This window comes from Cyprinus carpio, chromosome B3 (genome assembly GCF_018340385.1).
Source record: "Cyprinus carpio isolate SPL01 chromosome B3, ASM1834038v1, whole genome shotgun sequence".
In the NCBI taxonomy this organism is placed as follows: domain Eukaryota; kingdom Metazoa; phylum Chordata; class Actinopteri; order Cypriniformes; family Cyprinidae; genus Cyprinus; species Cyprinus carpio.
This window is the reverse complement of record NC_056599.1, coordinates 32,540,986-32,558,695: the sequence shown is the minus strand read 5'-3', so window position 1 is coordinate 32,558,695 and position 17,710 is coordinate 32,540,986. Positions and strand designations below refer to the sequence as shown.

The window sequence follows — 17,710 nt, the reverse complement described above, 5'->3', positions numbered from 1 at the left end:
AGGGCGAGTTTTATGAAGAAATGTCTGTCATATTTCATATAACCCCAAAAAAGGAGACATTTCAGAAATGATATATTGTATCAAGCAAATGAAGCCGATTTTTTTCCCTCCATCAGTTTAAATATGTGGAGTCTTTAGGTAAGCTAGAAGTTAATTATGAGTAAATTCTAAATAATTTTTTGTAGGTTAATTGCTCTGAAAAGTGTAAATACTGGTGGTGTAAACATTTTTAACATTATGACTTTAGGGTTGGATTCACCTATTTTTTTTTTTTAATTATTTTTATGTTTTTGAAAGAAGTCCCTTACACTCAAAAGTCCACATTTATTCGATTAAAAAAAATACAATAAAACAGAAATATTGTGAAATATCATTACAATTTAAAATAACTTTTTATTTTAATACATTTCAAAATGTAATTTATTTCTTCAGAAATCATGATTATTTGCTGCTCAAGAAATAAAAAAATAATAATAATAACCACAGTTCATACAAAACTGTGATGATAATAAAAAAAAATAATAATAAAAATATTAATAATAATAACAATTTTTAAAACCAATTTTAAAAAAATTTAAAAAAACAATTTAAAATATTTATTATTAATATTATTATTAATGTTGAAAACTGTTTTGAAAACAGCTGAAAAATATTTATTATTCTTAATAATAATAACAATGTTAAAACTGTTTTGAAAACAGCTGAAAATATAAATTATTATAATGAATAATGTTGAAAACTGTTTTGAATACAGCTGAAATATATTTTTTATTATTATTAATAATAATGTTGAAAACTGTTTTGAAAACAGCTGAAAAATATTATTATTATTATTATCAATGTTGAAAACAGTTTTGAAAATAGCTGAAACTATTTTTTATTATTATTATTATCATCAATGTTGAAAACAGCTTTGTAGAGATCAAAATATTTACTGATGAAATCTGACATTTGTTTTTAAATGAGCCTGTTCCAGTAAATCCTACATCATAAGCAAAATTAGGATGCATTTTTTCAAAGCAAATGTTTTTGGATCACTAAACTGATCTACGCTTTAAAATGCCCTCAAACGGTGCCTTTAAAACCGTAAAACCGCAACTCTTTGGAAAGAGTCAAAATATTTTTACAAAAACCTTTATCGATGGAAAACAGGTTTCTTCTTCTGTCTTTGGTAATCCGCACATGATGATTACAAGAATATAGCCACTTTTCTTCACTAGAGCCTCATAAACATGACAGCCAATCACGAGCGACGACCCACTGTCTATGGGCTCCTACGCCTGATTAAGATCCAACATTTCCTTGCTCTATTTACCACAGAGACAAATTGAATCACAATCCATAGCTGACTCAGAAGAACTGACCCAAATGAATACCTCACCTCATGGAATGAGAAACTTAAAGAGCCTTAGTTGATTAATGAACGATAAATACCAAACCAATCAGCTCTATTCGACTACTATTTGACAGGAATGAAAGACGCAAGCTCTCTAAAGAGAATCATTTTGGCTACATGTTTGCTTAAGCCATCGCTTGACTGCGCCGTTCAGCTCAAAGTCTGCGGTTATGAAGCTGGATTCTCACAGTGCTCTATCAGGCGGGTGGGGGGGGGGATATTAGACAGGGGTCTTGCTGCCGTATAACATCAGTAGGTTTGTAAAGGAACAGGTGGAGCGCCGGAGGGAATGTGGTTGCGGTCACCAGCGAGAGCATCTGTCCCGTCACTGTTCTACAAGGCAAAGAGATTGTCCTCCGTCTGCTGTGTCCTCCTGCGGTTGCTGCTAGACGTGCTCACTGGAGGTCTGGGCTCTCCGGCGGCGGCCAGCGGTGAAGCCTGGTCTGCGGCTTTGGCCCGCTCCTCTAAGAACTTGTCAAACTCTAAACAGACATCAGGAGAACAACTGTCAACTGCATTCATGAGTTTAAAGCTTGCCATGAAATAATAGTCCGAAAAATCTATTCATTCCAAATGGATCTGTTTGTTAAATGTTTAGATGAATGTGAACTCAGAGTCCTTAAAAAATTTGAATATCAAATATGGTACAGTATGCTTTATATAGTTAAAGCAAATTTGAAAAAGTATTTTAATTGCGGTCAAACAATTAATTGCGATGAATCACATCCAAAATATTTTTTGTTTACATAATATATGTGTGTGTATCGTGTATATTTACTATGTATAAATAAAAACTCAAACATACAGCATATACTTTGAAAATATTTACATGTATACATTTATATTCATATAATTTATATCATATATAAATACATATAAAAAAAAAACTAAAATATAAACTTAAATATAATCATTAAATATAATCAATCAATATAAACAATAAATATAAACATGTAAACAAAAACTGATATCTCTCACACTCTACCATCATCGCGATTAATCGTTTGACGGCACTAATTTGAATATTTCTGTAATGTACCCTTATACAGATAAATCCACATTTTTAGCTCTCACACTGTACCTTCACTCGTGACTCCTTCCTCGGCCTCTTCACCCTTCTGTTTATGGAAGTAAAGAGAAAAAAATTATTAACACATCAGACCAGTCAGTTTTCTTACTTATACACCACATTGTGCCATAAAAACACAGAATGAACAAGTACCTACCATTCTGCTGGAAAACCATTTACAGCGTGACATTTTTATAAACAAAGGTACATATGTATGTATGCATTTTCCTTATTATTTATGACAATAGATCAGTGTTGGGGAGAAACTCACTGAAAGTGATGGCACTAACTTAACGAAGTGTGACAATAGTTAAGATGTTTTTTAAATAGTCTAGCTTTTCCGGTAACATCCAACAAATACAAGTGTAGCGTGACCAAACGCATTCACTTATGTCATATGTACTTTTGAGAAATGGTTTTATTTCAGTAAATCACTCAGTTCTGTCTTCAGTGAGCATCAGGTCAAGGTTTTATTTTTTATTTTTATTTTAATTCTACTGTTTAGATTTGCCAAATACCAGCTCTATGTATATTTACACTACTGTTCAAAATTTGGGCTTGGTAAGATTTTTAATTTTTATGAAAGTCTCTTATGTTTAACAAGGGTGCATTTATTTGATCAAAAATACAGTAAAATCAGTAATATTGCAATATGTTTTCAAATATAATTTATTCTTGTGATGCACAAAGCTGAATTTTCAGCATAATTTCTCTAGTCGTCAGTGTCACATGATCCTTCAGAAATCATTCTAATATACTTATTTGCTGCTCAAGAAACTTGTATTATTATTATCAACGTTCAAATCAGTTGTGCTGCTTCACATTTTTGTGGAAATCATTGATAAAATTTTTCAGGATACTTTAATGAATAGCATTTATTTGAAATAGAAATGTTTTGTAACATTATAAATGTGTTTACTGTCACTTTTGGGTTAAGCTAATATGTCCTTGCTGAATAAATGTAATTCATAAAAATAAATAAATAAATAAATAAATAAAAAAACATAATCCAAAATACAAAAAATTTAAAAATTAAAAATACTATGCTTTTTTTTTTTAATTGCTATATTTTATCTGACAATTACCTAACAAGACACATACATTTAAATAGCTTCAATGTAACTGGTAACTTGTAGTATTTCTAACTACTTTTTCAAAAACCAGGCCAAATAAATCAACTTATTGGACATTTTTGGATCAGCTTTGTCAGCAAATGCTCACATCCTTCTGTTTTTAAAAATTTCGTAAATTTGAATGAATTTGGAGTTTGCTTAAAACTCTACATAATTCTGTTTAGGTCCGAGGTATTATGACTAAATAAGTATTGGCTATTTAAAAACAAACATCGCTGAGTTTTATACCATAACAACATTCGGGAAAATTCTGAATCCCTGTAGTTTGCGTCAAGTAACTTCCCCAACACTGTTCAATGGACTTATCTCACATCACATTTACTGACTTCAACAAACTACACAGCTCTTTGAATATCGGTACACAAACAACTCCATAAGATGACATATAACAACAGATGAGAGAAAGCATCCGGCACCAGTGAACTGCAACATTCAACAACATCACTCTTCTGTGCGTCTGAACACGCTCATGAGTTACTCCAACACCACAGACTGGAGCTTCACCACATCTTAAACTGCTAATAATTTATCCCTAGTTAATGTTCATTAGTATCATGTGAATGAGTGGCATATGGTGGACTGACAACATGATTGGTGGAAATGAATGATTAGTATAGTACTGAGGTGGGATAAAAATCCGAAAATAGAACCAAACAGACTTGGTTAAATGAAAGGGAGTAAGATTTGACGTGATGTTACCATGGAAACAAAAACAGAGCGAATGAAATCAAGGTAAAGAAGTCTCACCACATCAGCACAGAGCCACTCCTCAATGTCATCCATGACAGAGGACTGCGATACGGGGATCTATGGAGCAAAGCCATGGACAAACCAAAGACCCCCAAAGCCACGAAAGAACAAAAACCCCCCCGACAAACAAAAACACAAACAATAAAATCACCAGAAGCTCTGAGAGGAAAATAACAACAACAGAAAAATCCAATCAATGTCAAACCGAGCCAAAACACGCACTCCACACACTTGCACATAGAGCTGGAGCAACACTGCTTCACATGCTGTGACAGTGAAAAATGAAAAGACACTGAGGGAGAGATGCAGTGTGAAGCTGCTGAATGAATGCAGAAGTGTTTATCATTAAGAATATAGGATTATGGTGAAAGAGATTCTGTGAGAGAAGCTCCCTAATCAGAGCTTGATAAGACAGCAACAAGAGAACAGCGGCACTAGAGCTCCCCCTACAGTGAACATTTCTCCATCTATTTCTGCTGGACAGGACAGAATTGTTTGTACTTTTTGTACATTACATAGTAATTATTATTTATTTTTTTTGAAAATCAAATAGAACTGCCACAAGAAGTTTGCAGTGTCATTTCTTATGTTATTGTAGCAATGTATGAATTTCTTTACAAAAAGAAAATGTAAATTTCTTATGTAATGTCTTAGTAAGTATGTGTACGTAATTTATTTATTTTAATGTTTGCAATGAGCAAAGAAATAATAAAAGCAGCCAAACGTGGAGGATAATATAATATAATATAATATAATATAATATAATATAATAATATAATATAATATAATAAACTACAAATGTGAGAAGAGGACTTCCAATAAAAAATACCCATTCATTCATATTTATTTCGTCCCAGGTTATATTTTTTGGTTATTTTGGTTAAGTTAAATCTGCTAAACTACAAATGTGAGAAGAGGAGTTCCATTTCAATTAGATGTTGTGAATTAATGAGGTGAGGAGGAGTTTTTCTCTGTTACTGTTAATAGTAGTGATGATGGAGATCATGTAAATGGAAAGGCTCTGACCACACAGCTGTCCAGTTTAAGATATGAAGAACCAAACTACTGGACAAGCATTAAGTGTATTCACACTGACAGCGTTTTTATTTACACTACCCTTCAAAAGTTTGGGGTCACTAAGATTTATTTATTTACTGATTATATACATTTATTCAGCAAAGATGCATTGAATTAATCAGAGTGACAGTAAAGATGTGTCTAATGTTACACAAGATTTCTATTTCAAATAAAGGCTGTTCTTTTAAACTTTCTATTCATCAAAAAATCCTAAAAAAAAGATGTTTCCATAAAAATATTTAGCCATACAACTATTTTCAACATTGATAATAAGAAATGTTTCTTGAGCAGCAAATCAGTATGTTAGAATGATTTCTGAAGATCATGTGACACTGAAGACTGGAATAACAATTCAAAAAATACATCCAAATAGAAAACTATTTTAAATTGTAAAAATATTTAATTAAACTATATAAAAATTTAAAAACAAATAAAATCAGCCTAAACATATAAACCTTATTGCCAAATAAATTTAAACATATTTCTGATCAAATAAAGGCAGCCTGTGTGAGCAAAAGAAAGCATTAAAACACTAAACTTTTGAACGGTAGTGCATTTTTGGTGTTCATTATACTGCCGTAATGTTATTGATGGGCTGAACACTAAAACTAACATTCTCCTGTAGGAGAAAGATCTTAATTTCTTATTGGTGTTGCATCTCATCTGCATAAAATTAAACTGTTGCACCACTAGACACATCCACACTGCAATCACTGTTGCACATGTTACGTAGAATCAGCAGCTCTCAATAAAAACGAATGACTTCAGGGAACTTTCCTACTGCGAATTTCTATCAGTGTGAACGTCTTTTGAAACCCTGAATTTGGAGCTGTACAGAACACAGGATCCAGAACCTTCCATGGGCCGGTTATAACTGTGCTAATTCATGTTAAAGTCCAGGGTCTAGCCAGTGTGTGAAATGAAACAGATAAGATGAAATCTACTACTTTTACCCTGAAAAAAGCAAGGGTTTCCTACCTGTGATGATCAATGAAAATTAGGTGATGAAGAAATTCACAGTAAAAGGGACAGAGCAAAGAGAAGAGCCTAGAAAAGGACTCACAAGATCAAATATATCACAGAAAATGAAAAAAAAAAGCTGCTTTTTACATACAATGAAAAATAAAAACATGACTTGGTCACCAATGGATCCTGTGCAGTGAATGGGTGCCATCAGAGTAAGAGTCTAAACAGCTAATAAAAACATCACAATAATTCACAAGTAATCCACATGACTCCAGTCCATTAATTGACATCTTGTGAACAGAACAGCTGCATGTTTGTAAAAAACAAATCCATCATTAAGGCGTTTTAACTTTAAACCATCATTTCTGAGCAAAATAATCCAAACACTTTCTCCAGTGAAAAAGTCCCCTGTTGTCATCTCATATCAAAATTCATATTTGTTTAAAACTGTTGTAAATGTTGCTTTATCTTTGCATAATTCTCTCCTGATTCAGATAAAACAACTTCAATAGCAAAAAATAATAGTTTGAAGTTGTCTTAATAATGAATTTGTCTCTTACAAACACAGTTTTTCCATTCGTAAGATGTTGATTGATGAACTGGAGTGGTGTGGATTATTATGATGTGTTTATCAGCTGTTTGGACTCTCATTCTGACGGCACCCATTCACTCCACTGATGAGCAAGTGATGTAATGCTAAATTTCTCTAAATCTGTTCCGATGAAGAAACAAACTCATCTACATCTTGGATGTAGGGTGAATGCATTTTCATTTTTGAGTGAAGTTTTCATTTAAACGTTCATCAGTTAAAAATCCATTTTCCTATAGAGAAAATGTGTAGTTTTTACTTATTTAACCCAACTGTTGCACTATATACATTTCTAGTGCTTCTGTAGAGTTTGACAGCTGTTTTCATTAAAAACTCTCATGTAAGAGCTGTTTTCTTGGGAAAATCACAGCACAGAGCTTTGGAACGACATGAGGGCGAGTAAATAAAGCCAGATTTTTCATGTTTGGCTGATCTCTTAACACATGCGAGCGGCTCCTCCTCATATCAAATCGCAGCAGGCTGTGAGAGAGCGCCTCTCCCTTTTACTGTGGGTGTGTTTTAGTGGTGGTGGGAGGTAAGGGATGGAGATCGAGGTCTGGGCTGAGTGGACGGATGTGGGTGGACACAGAGGGGACAGTGGTTCTGGTGAAATCCTCACCATTCCTTGGGTAATGAGCCAGCTGTCTATGGGCTCCAACTCAGCGTTAGGACCTTTTACATTCGGCTAAATCAACAACAGAAAACACCTTACAGATGTGAAGAAGAACAAAAGCACCCACCACAAATAAATACGCCTCCATCTTCAGGAGAACTGAATCGGGTGTCATTTAAGGCAAGAGAAAGTAACTTTGAGTCAATGAACTAAGGTAGATGGAGTGGAAAAACAAACAGACAAAGAGGAGGAAAAAAGAGGTGTAAACTTTGACCCATGGGCTGATTGCTATGAATTGCACTTCTAAACCACGTCCGTTATGTAACTTTGGCTGATTTCAGCACATGATTGTCTGGTACCAGAGATACAATCAGTCTATAATGATTTCCTAATATCACTCTTGAAGATTTCATAATTCTTAATATTAAGTTTTTTCAAAAACATGCTTTTGTGTTAAAGTTAAAAACTGAGTAAGCTGCCTTAAACTGCCTTAGCAAACACCACTAATATAATATTAAGGGATTTTATTTAAGGGTCAATAAGTTGGTGCTCCTTTTGTGCCCAGATCTATTCATTTATTCATAAATAAATATAAAATGATGCACACAATAACTTGAACACACCACTTGACTTGAGGATGATCATGTGTAAATTCAGTTTAAATTCAGTGTGAAGGTTTTTTTTTTTTTTTTTTGCCAAGATGATACAACTGTCCTGTGATACAAAAGCATTGTTAAAAGAATAAAATTCTTAAAGGGATAGTTTACACCCAAAAATAAAATTCTGCATTAATTACTCACCCTCATGTCGTTCCATACCCATAAGACCTTCGTTCATCTTCTGAACATAAATTAAGATATTCTGGATGAAATCCGAGAGCTTTCTGACCCTCATCATGTGCTTCAACTGTAATATTATGAAGCTACGAGAACACTTTGTGCGCATAGAAAACAAAAATAACTTAATTCAGCAATTTCTTCTCTTGAACCACTGATGTCACATGGACTATTTTAACAATGTCCTTACTAACTTTCTGTGCCTTGATCGTGTCAGTTGTGTTGCTGTCTATGGAGGGTCAGAAAGCTCTCAGATTTTATCCAAAATATCTTAATTTGTACGAAGGTCTTGCGAATTCTTATGGGTTTGGAATGACATGAGGGTGAGTAATTAATGACAGAATTTTCATTTTTAGGTGAACTATCTCTTCAAAAGAATGAAAACCTTATTAAATAACTTTCCATAAGCTTTAATAATTATATGTATGTGTTATTTTTTATTTATTTATTTTATTATTTAACTATTATATATTATTTATTACAAAACAAAATATTTGAAAAACGTTCTCAAAAAGTTATGTGGTGTAACCATGACAAAGATTTTCCTTTTCTTTATTGTGGACACCCTTATTTGTCACTGACCCTGAAACTGTGTTACAGTTTCAAAATTTATATCTTGTTATAACACCACAGACACATCTTCTTTCAAAATGTACTAATATGTACTTCTTTTTAAGTACTAATATGTGCAATTTTGGGGACAATACAGCACAAAGATGTACCTTTTAGCTTGTGGTATTACCCCAGAGACAGCTTTGAAACTTAGAACAACTTTTTTGGCATTAAGCTGAATGATGGCTAATACCAATCATCACATTTGAATTACAGCAACAATTATTGCAGTGACATTTTACAAGGAATATACATAGCACTATGGTCTTATGAAGGCAGCAACTTATATTCTTTCATAAAGACTTCATAGTGCCAATACATGAGAACAGGAGCATTTTTATGCCAAAAGTGACAACGAATGACATGCAAAGGCAGAGGACTAGAAATGTGTTAAAGTTGCCATTCAAAACTAGTGCGAGTGCCCATCTTCTGAGAAACAGTGCGGTCTAAGTTAAGTAATAACATGCAGTGATCAGAGAGTCTCGTCAGCCATTAGCACCCCACAAAACACAAACCCTTCATCACTATCAATATACATGCAGTAAGAAACTCACCCCAGTGGCATTTTGCTGTCTGATGTCTAAAGCAGACGCCAGGCCCTCCAGAGCCTGAGGTTCCTCGTATTTAACGCTGGAAATAAGCAGAGAAAATAGTTTAGAGTTGTTGTTTTTTTATGTGGTTTAACATAAAATGTTAATAGTGTTGTTTATAGTGGTGTGGAAATGGCACTCACTTTTTGCGCTGGTCAGCCAGAGAGCTGGACCTGGTGTGGGCGAACATGTCAAAGTCGTCCTGAGGGTTGTGAGCGGTCAGAGAGCTGAGAGTGCTGCTGACACTGTCTGCACCCACTCTACCGGGAGTTAATCATGACGAAGTCATAAAAAAAATCATGTTAAATACTTTTGTTTATGTATATGGTTTTAAATTAACTGATTTATTGGCTGTATTTAGTCTATACTGTCATCCTAATTAAGATGTGCGCGTGAGACCCTCACCAAGTCCTGCCAGCTGTGTGGAGAGTGATGCAGCAGCAGCAGCAGCAGCAGGAGCAGGAGCAGGAGGCTGCAGGGTGGATGTGGGTGTACGAGTGGGTGTAGTGCTGACCCGAGGAGTGACCACTGCTGGAGAAGCAGGGTCCAAATCTATTAGATTATCCTCCTCTGAAGCCTCATTCAGGACCTGTGCATTCACAATACACACGTAGTTATCAATCAGAATCAAACCAACTCTCTTACTTCACCTGTTATATAGTGGCATAATAAATAATACAGCTTGATTCAGAAATGGGGGGAAAATAGTCCCTTTCATTAAATAGTTCTTGAATATCATTGCATTTTTTAAGCAATTTTATTTTAGATGAATATTTCAGCTTAATTTGAGATTAATATATAGAAGAAAAAATAAAATAAAATAAAAACATAATACAATTAAAACAATAACAAAAATAAATTATGTAAGTTTAAAATATTCATATAATATATATTAAAATATATATATATATATATATATATATATATATATATATATATATATATATATATATATATATATATATATATATATATATATATATAGATATATAATATAATAAATCTGCAAATTCTCATACACAGGTGAGGATTACACTTCTCTCAGACTAAAGAGTTTGAGATCTTTTTTTTTTTTTTTTAATGGTTAAACTAGAGTTTGAGATCTTTTTTTTTTTAATGGTTAAACTGTTAAAATTGCTAGAGATTCAAGGCATATAACATCTGTACTGAACAGGAAAAGTAATGAAGACAATGAGAAACAATAGTTTTATTTCTAGGGTCTAAATCTCTAGAGCTGATTACCATTCTACTTCACTCACATCTACACAACAATGATTCATCATACTTGCCTCTTTCAGCTAAGCATCATGCAAACAATAACAAAAAAAAAGAGCATGCACTTAACAGACAAATATTATCACAGGGCATATATGTACCATACAAGAAACAATAAAATACTCAACAACAAAGACAAACAAATAAAAGATGAACTTTTTTTAAAATGATACAGACAGTATTTTGTGTTAAGAAGGCAGTACCGCAGTATCAAACTCACCCCGTTCTTTTGTGTGGCTCTGCCTACTCTGTATCTCTCATACCTGTTAGAACACAGAGCACCGGTGAGACATCAAAAACACTCTTCACTATGGAGATGAAAGAAATGTTAATGTGTTTTTAGACCCTGTGCGCTCTGCTCTAAAGCAAAGGAAGGGAAATCAAAGGGAAGCCTGAGCTGAGTGCGGAGACGTTAAGTCAGAGCTTCCTCTCAGAGCTGTCAGATAAAGCCTGACGAGGGAAACTTTTTGTGACGGACACCTCTTCTCACCTCTCGTAGCGCAGGAAGATGTTGTTTAAATCATCGTTGACGTGTAGCAGCTCTTCGGTGACCTCTTCGTTAGACACGCGAGAGATGAGCTCCACTACCCTGTGCTGCATGGCTCGACACGTCCTGTTCAGCTCCTGACACAAGTTATTCTTATTAGTCTAGAATAGATTATTATGGAACATTTTCCCAGTGGAGTATAGAAAGGATGTAATAATGTACATAGAGACCTATATGATGTACAGAATCATAGGCATGCAGTAGATGAGGTGGTTCTCTGTTTTAAAACACTGTATCGTTACACCCCCTTGTGGTGATGTTTAGATGAAAAATATCTGGACTTTTTAAAAAAAATTTCACAATGGTCTTTTATTGTAGTGGTGAGTATTAAGAACATGGAACATTTTGTTGAAAAGAAAGGAGAATGGGATGTTGCATGCTGGATTAGAACACATATAGCCAACATGAGCACCACAGCTCAATATGTCCGAGAAGCTATGCTATGTGCTGGGCCACAGATCCATTGGATTTCATTTGTGTTCAACTTCTCTAAGTGAACATATGGCATCATTTATACGCATATTCTCTGTACAAAAGATTTGAGTGCAGTGGGAAAACTCTCGGACCTGGAGTAGCTCAAGATCAGAGGTGTCTTCTTGGCCTGGCACCATCTCTGTCAGCATCTCCGACATCACTTTAATATTCCCACGCACAATGTCCAGCTCACTTCTCAGCCTTGCGATCTGTAGACAGAAACAAAACACTTCAGAATCAGCAAAAGCAGTAATATTGTGAAATAATTCTACAATTTAAAATAACTGCTTTTAGGTGAATATATTGTAAAATGTCATTTATTCCTGTGATGCAAAGCTGAATTTCCAGCGTCATAACTTCAGTCTTCAGTGTCACATGATTCTTCAGAAATCACTCTTATATGCTGATTTGCTGCTCAAGAAACTTTTCTTATTATTGTCAAATGCTGTAAACTGTTGAAGCTTAATATTTTTGTAGAAATGATACTTTGATACTGTGATACAAAATATTTAAATATATATATATATATATATATTACATGCTGTACAGACCAAAAGTTGTAAACATTACTATTTTTGTTTTTGAAAGAAGTCTCTTCTGCTCATCAAGCTGCATTTATTTGATCAAAATACAGAAAAAACAGTATACAAATATTATTACAACTTAAAATATTTTCTATTTGAATATACTTTCAAAAAATAATTTATTCTGTGATGCAAAGCTGAATTTTTCAGCATTTTACTCCAGATCACATGTAACATCCACTATCACATGATCATTTAGAAATCATTCTAAGATTTATTATGAGTGTTGGAAACAGTTTTTTTTTTTTTTTTAATTTGATGCATAAAAGGTTAAAAAGAACTGCATATATTCAAAATAAAAAAAACATTCTAATAATATATTTTCTTTACATCACTTTTTAACACATCCTTGCTGAATAAAAGTATTGAATTTAAAAAAAAGAAAGAAAAAAAAATTACTGACCCCAAATTACTGACCAGTAGTGTATAGTTATTACAAAAATATTTCTAAAAAACATAGCTTCTTTTTTTTATTTTATTTTTTTTACAATTCATCAAAGTATCCTAAAAAAGTTGTTTTATTAAGCAGCAGAACTGTTTCCAATTTGATAATGAATCACCATATTAGAATGATTTCTAAAGTGCACAGCTTTGCAACAGAAATAAATGATAATTTAAAGAAATAAATTTAAAAACAATTCTTTTAAATTGTAATAATATTTCACAATATTACTTTTTTTTCTGTAGAAATAAATGCAGGCTTGACTCTTTCAAAAACATTAAAAATAGCGTTTCCAAACTTTTTTTGTGTCACTCGAACATATATAAATATAAAATGGTATATATATATATGTATATATATATATATATATATATATATATATATATATATATATATATATATATGTCTTTACTGTCACTTTTGATCAATTTATCGCATCCTTGCTGAATAAGAGTATTCATTTTTTTAAAACAAAAATCTTAATGCCCCAAACTTTTGCATGGAAGTTAGGAAAATGTCTCAGATTAAGATTATTTCTAAAGCATTATTCAATAAATACAATAAATTGTTTTTAGCTGTAATTGTGTGTGCACACCAAAAGTGAAGTGAATATTTCTTTCGCGTTATCGCTTTAGATTACTTGCACAGCTTTTTTGTGTCACTCTAACAAATAAAAACACCCGAATTGCACATCACAAAAATCTTGTAACAGAAAACATGTAGTAAGTAAATTCATTAATTCAGTAAAATGGTTTTCAAAAAATTTCACAAAACACTTAATATTAGCACTGAATACAGCAAAGTCTATTCTGAGGTGAGTGTGACCTGCTCTGGGTTTGCTGTGATGGGTCCCGATACAGGTGGGATCTGGGTGGGGTTGAAGTCAGCTGTTGCAGCAGCTGCAGGTTTAGAGGCCGTTTGAGATGCTGTGCTGGGCTGAGCAGGCGCTTTGTACTTGTGTGTGCCTGGATCTACCTCTGGGACTCCCTAGAATGACACACAAGAAAGGATGAAGCGAAATGGATGAAAACTTACTGAAGAACCCACTACTTAACCCTGTGAGTGTTGTGTGTTTCTCACCCGCTGTGGTGTGTGGATGGGTGACAAAGCATCCAGGTCTGCCATGGGGAACTCAACTCCTTTCCTCTTCAAATCCTCGTAAATGTGCACGACTCCAGTGAGGTCTGGGCTGCTCCTGAACGCATCTGCCCAAGCCTGGGCCGAAACACAAAGACAGAGAGGTGATTGGTTAATGTATAGTGGAACTATTCAAGAGCCATCTCACAGGAAGTGACTCCTAATTTACACTTAACGACATTATCAGGTAAAGTTTTCAACCATTAGCAATTCAAGGTTTTTAGCAGGTAAAAGGATCTCACAACTCAATGCATGTGCACACTGAATTTTGTTAATCACTCTTGCCAATGACCATTCTTGATAAATTTACAGAACACAAGTGGAAATCATTGAGGTCCAAGCAGATGGAAAAGGTTAGAGCAGGTTATTTATCAACTTTTTTGATTTCTGGTCCCTCCTCTGTTCACAACAATATTAAAATGCACCATGAGTTTTACGTGACTTATTAGATAAGTATTTTGAAAATATCTACTACTTCCACAAATTTTAAGGGTGAATTAATATAAGAAATAACTTGTTTTTGTTGTTGTCGTTTTTAGCTTGTTTTGTCTTTAAATAATTTTAAGTAATCTTAAGACCCCCTTGGAAGTTTGCTGAGGCCCCCTATTGGGCCCTGGGTCCCTGGTTGAAAAAACACTAGGTTAGAAAATGTTTATAATTGCCAAATTTGGCGGAAAATATGCTCTGTAGGTCAGGGATACACTTGTTGTCTAATAGTGGTAGTTATAAAGACCACATTTATATTTAGTCATTTAGCAGACGCTTTTATCCAAAGCGACTTATATGATTCAGTAATGTCTTCCAGTCAACTAGAATTAATGCAATTGCAAGCAGCCTCACAGACCAAGTCCATCAGACCTAGTTTCCAGCCCGCACCGATTCTGAACGGATTTATTGCAGAAACAGAGGAAGAGATAAGAAGGAAGTTTGTAATCTGGGTTGGGCCGTCTGCCTCACTCAGTTCACCTGAATCAGTGACAGCACTTTGTCCTGTACTATAGCAGGAGGGTTGGTCTTCGGAGTGATGATCTTCACCAAGACACCTTCGATGAAATCTCTATTGGCGACGTGGACGTGAAAACGGTGGCCACAGTTTTTCACGCAAGTCTCCAGCACCTAGAAAAGACAATTATACAAGCAGCTAAGATTATTGATTATTCAGACAAGCTGAAGCTCCCTGATGACCACAAAAAACAGGAGCGTAATGCATTCAAATCCTCACAAAATACCTTCTTTAAATGTCAAAATAGCCTCCGGCAGGCCTGAAGGTGGGGTTTACAAAGTACTTAGTAGTCATTAACTATTAATGGTGCAAAGCACCAGACAAAACACCAGATTTTGCTCCTCCGCCTTCATTTCTGACAGTATGAACACAAGGGTTTATGTGTAAGTGAGAGAATGTCCAGCACACTGTCACTCACGGTGAGAGCCAGCATCACTTCACGGAAGTTCCTGTTGCCGTTGAGTCTCTTTTTCACCGCACGCATGGCATCTTTAGGCCTGTGGGGGCACACAGTTTAGATGATTAAGACAACAGCTGACCAAGAATAACTACAACGATAACTATATTCTCACACGCACAACAGAACTTAACAGTATATTTATTCTAAGAGTAAGCTTCAGTTATGTTCTGTCAACACTACAGCCGGCACTTTGAATGAATTTGGATTGGCTGTCAGTGTTTTTAACATTCATCGGTTGGGAAAAAACATGCTCTTAAAAATTGTTTATAGTTGTGGTGTGGACTTCACTGTTCTCTTTTATCGTATTTTATTTATATTTTTTAAAGTGAGACACTTGTAGTTACATTAGCAAAATTTTGGCAAATTTCACAAGAAAAAAAGGTGTCTATTGTAAAGAATGTAACGTCACTAGGAAGTCACTTTTCAAACCAAGATTTCTGTGGATTAACATGGCAAATCAACAAGACAAATCTTTAAGAAAAATCTGTGGGAAAATCTTTCGCCTTCACACAAAATTCCCAAACGCAGACTGTCGGATCGAAGACTGACACAGAGGAGAAGAAACTGCCAAATAAAATCATTATTATTATTTTTTTTTTTTTTGCACACAAAAAGTATTGTCGTAGCTTCATAATATTATTCATAAACAACATATTAAAAATGTACTAACTTAACAACTACCTCACTACCTAACTACACCATAAACATGTCAGTTGTGTTGCTGTCTATGGAGGGTCAGAAAGCTCTCGGATTTCATCAAAAATATCTTAATTTGTGTTCAGAAGATGAACTAAGAAGGTCTTATGGGTTTGGAATGACATGAGGGTGATAAATTAATGACAGAATTTACATTTTTGGCTGAACTATCGCTTTTATAATTACTTCTATAGTTATCGCTCTTGGTGTGAACAGGCTTTAAAGAGCTATTGATATGAACATACTCTGTTGAAGTAGCTGTACCACGTATTAACCATTTTAGTTGTATTGCTCAGACTCAGGGTTAAGGATTTGAACAAACCCCTACAAGTAGCTACTGTAAAAAGCTGCTGTTTTGCATCATAGACGCTTCGGTGTTGTGTATTTCAGCATGACTGGATTGACCAATCAGTATCCAGGATTATAACTATCCATTTTATAACATGCAATTTAGCAGAGCACTCTGTGAGCTCAAGATAGGAATTAAAAGACTCAATCTGACTAGACACCACCAAAGCGCCACTTCTGAAAGCCCTCTTACAAAAACACACTGTAATTCATTGACAGGAAGTTCATCAACTCCGCTCCCAGCTTTGTTTTTTCCCATGGTGGGATCAAAGCTCCCAGGTCATCTTTTTATAAGCTTTCGTAAGCAAGAACAACAACATCAGCGACTAAAAACTGAACTCGATGTAGAGGCAATTTAACTGTAAAAATGAATAGGAGAAATGATGCTCAATATTGCACCTTAGTTAAAAGAAACAATCAGCATTTTTGATAAGGACTGTCATGAAGCTGTCTGCCAACTGACTTGTCTTAAAAAGAAATTTGCTCACACTCAAATTGCATACTCCCTCAGTAGTACTAATTTTGAATAAGTAAGTAATTCGCAACCACTAAAAAGTATGTTATTTTTAATATGAATGCATTTATTATGAATGAAATACAGATGTATTACATTTTCTATGTTGTCATTGTCATGTGTGCTGCTTCACTGCAATTCACAAATCCTGTAGGAAAATGTTAATCAGATTCGGATCTCGCCGGAAGCATGTTGTCATCTGGTTAGGTTTCACCTACTGTTAATGAATAGTCTTTTCACATACTGTTTTTCGCCTACTCCATACTAGGGAAGTATGTGACTTCAGATATAGCCATCATGTGCAGAAAAGACTACCAGAGAGGAGGAGCTATAGTAATACTCTCTTGCATTTTGGGAAGTACAAAATAGCAGAAGTGGCAATCAAAACTGCATGGGACAGAATGTGGCAATTGGAATAATGACTACTTAAATCCACTTTCTATCAATATTATAGCCTAAGACCGCACTATTCTAGTCCAAATGTATGGTTAGTCTGGCATAATCTGCTTAAAGAGGCGATTTGCAAATAATGGAATGCATCATTAAAAAACAGGAAAGATTGTTTACATTTTTTAAAACACCCTCAACTTTGAAAGCAC

General features: G+C 34.3%; 1 protein-coding gene across 6 annotated transcripts in view; it reads right to left on the bottom strand.

The window, feature by feature from the left end:
- Window positions 1-805: 805 nt before the first annotated feature.
- The window catches only part of LOC109056083 (TOM1-like protein 2), a 30,333-nt gene continuing 13,428 nt past the window's right edge, over window positions 806-17,710 (bottom strand). The window contains exons 3-17 of one of the 6 annotated variants that reach the window (XM_042720848.1): window positions 15,512-15,590; window positions 15,057-15,206; window positions 14,034-14,168; window positions 13,779-13,940; window positions 12,020-12,136; window positions 11,397-11,530; window positions 11,127-11,169; window positions 10,921-10,929; window positions 10,037-10,220; window positions 9,775-9,889; window positions 9,596-9,671; window positions 7,600-7,665; window positions 4,346-4,405; window positions 2,478-2,514; window positions 806-1,878 (exon numbers count right to left, since the gene is read on the bottom strand). In XM_042720848.1, the coding sequence (XP_042576782.1) occupies window positions 1,730-1,878; window positions 2,478-2,514; window positions 4,346-4,405; window positions 7,600-7,665; window positions 9,596-9,671; window positions 9,775-9,889; window positions 10,037-10,220; window positions 10,921-10,929; window positions 11,127-11,169; window positions 11,397-11,530; window positions 12,020-12,136; window positions 13,779-13,940; window positions 14,034-14,168; window positions 15,057-15,206; window positions 15,512-15,590 (1,516 nt within the window). In that variant the 3' untranslated portion in view covers window positions 806-1,729. The remainder of the gene's footprint in view (window positions 1,879-2,477; window positions 2,515-4,345; window positions 4,406-7,599; window positions 7,666-9,595; window positions 9,672-9,774; window positions 9,890-10,036; window positions 10,221-10,920; window positions 10,930-11,126; window positions 11,170-11,396; window positions 11,531-12,019; window positions 12,137-13,778; window positions 13,941-14,033; window positions 14,169-15,056; window positions 15,207-15,511; window positions 15,591-17,710) is intronic. The other 5 variants (XM_042720850.1, XM_042720849.1, XM_042720851.1 and 2 more) reach the window with 5 other exon arrangements.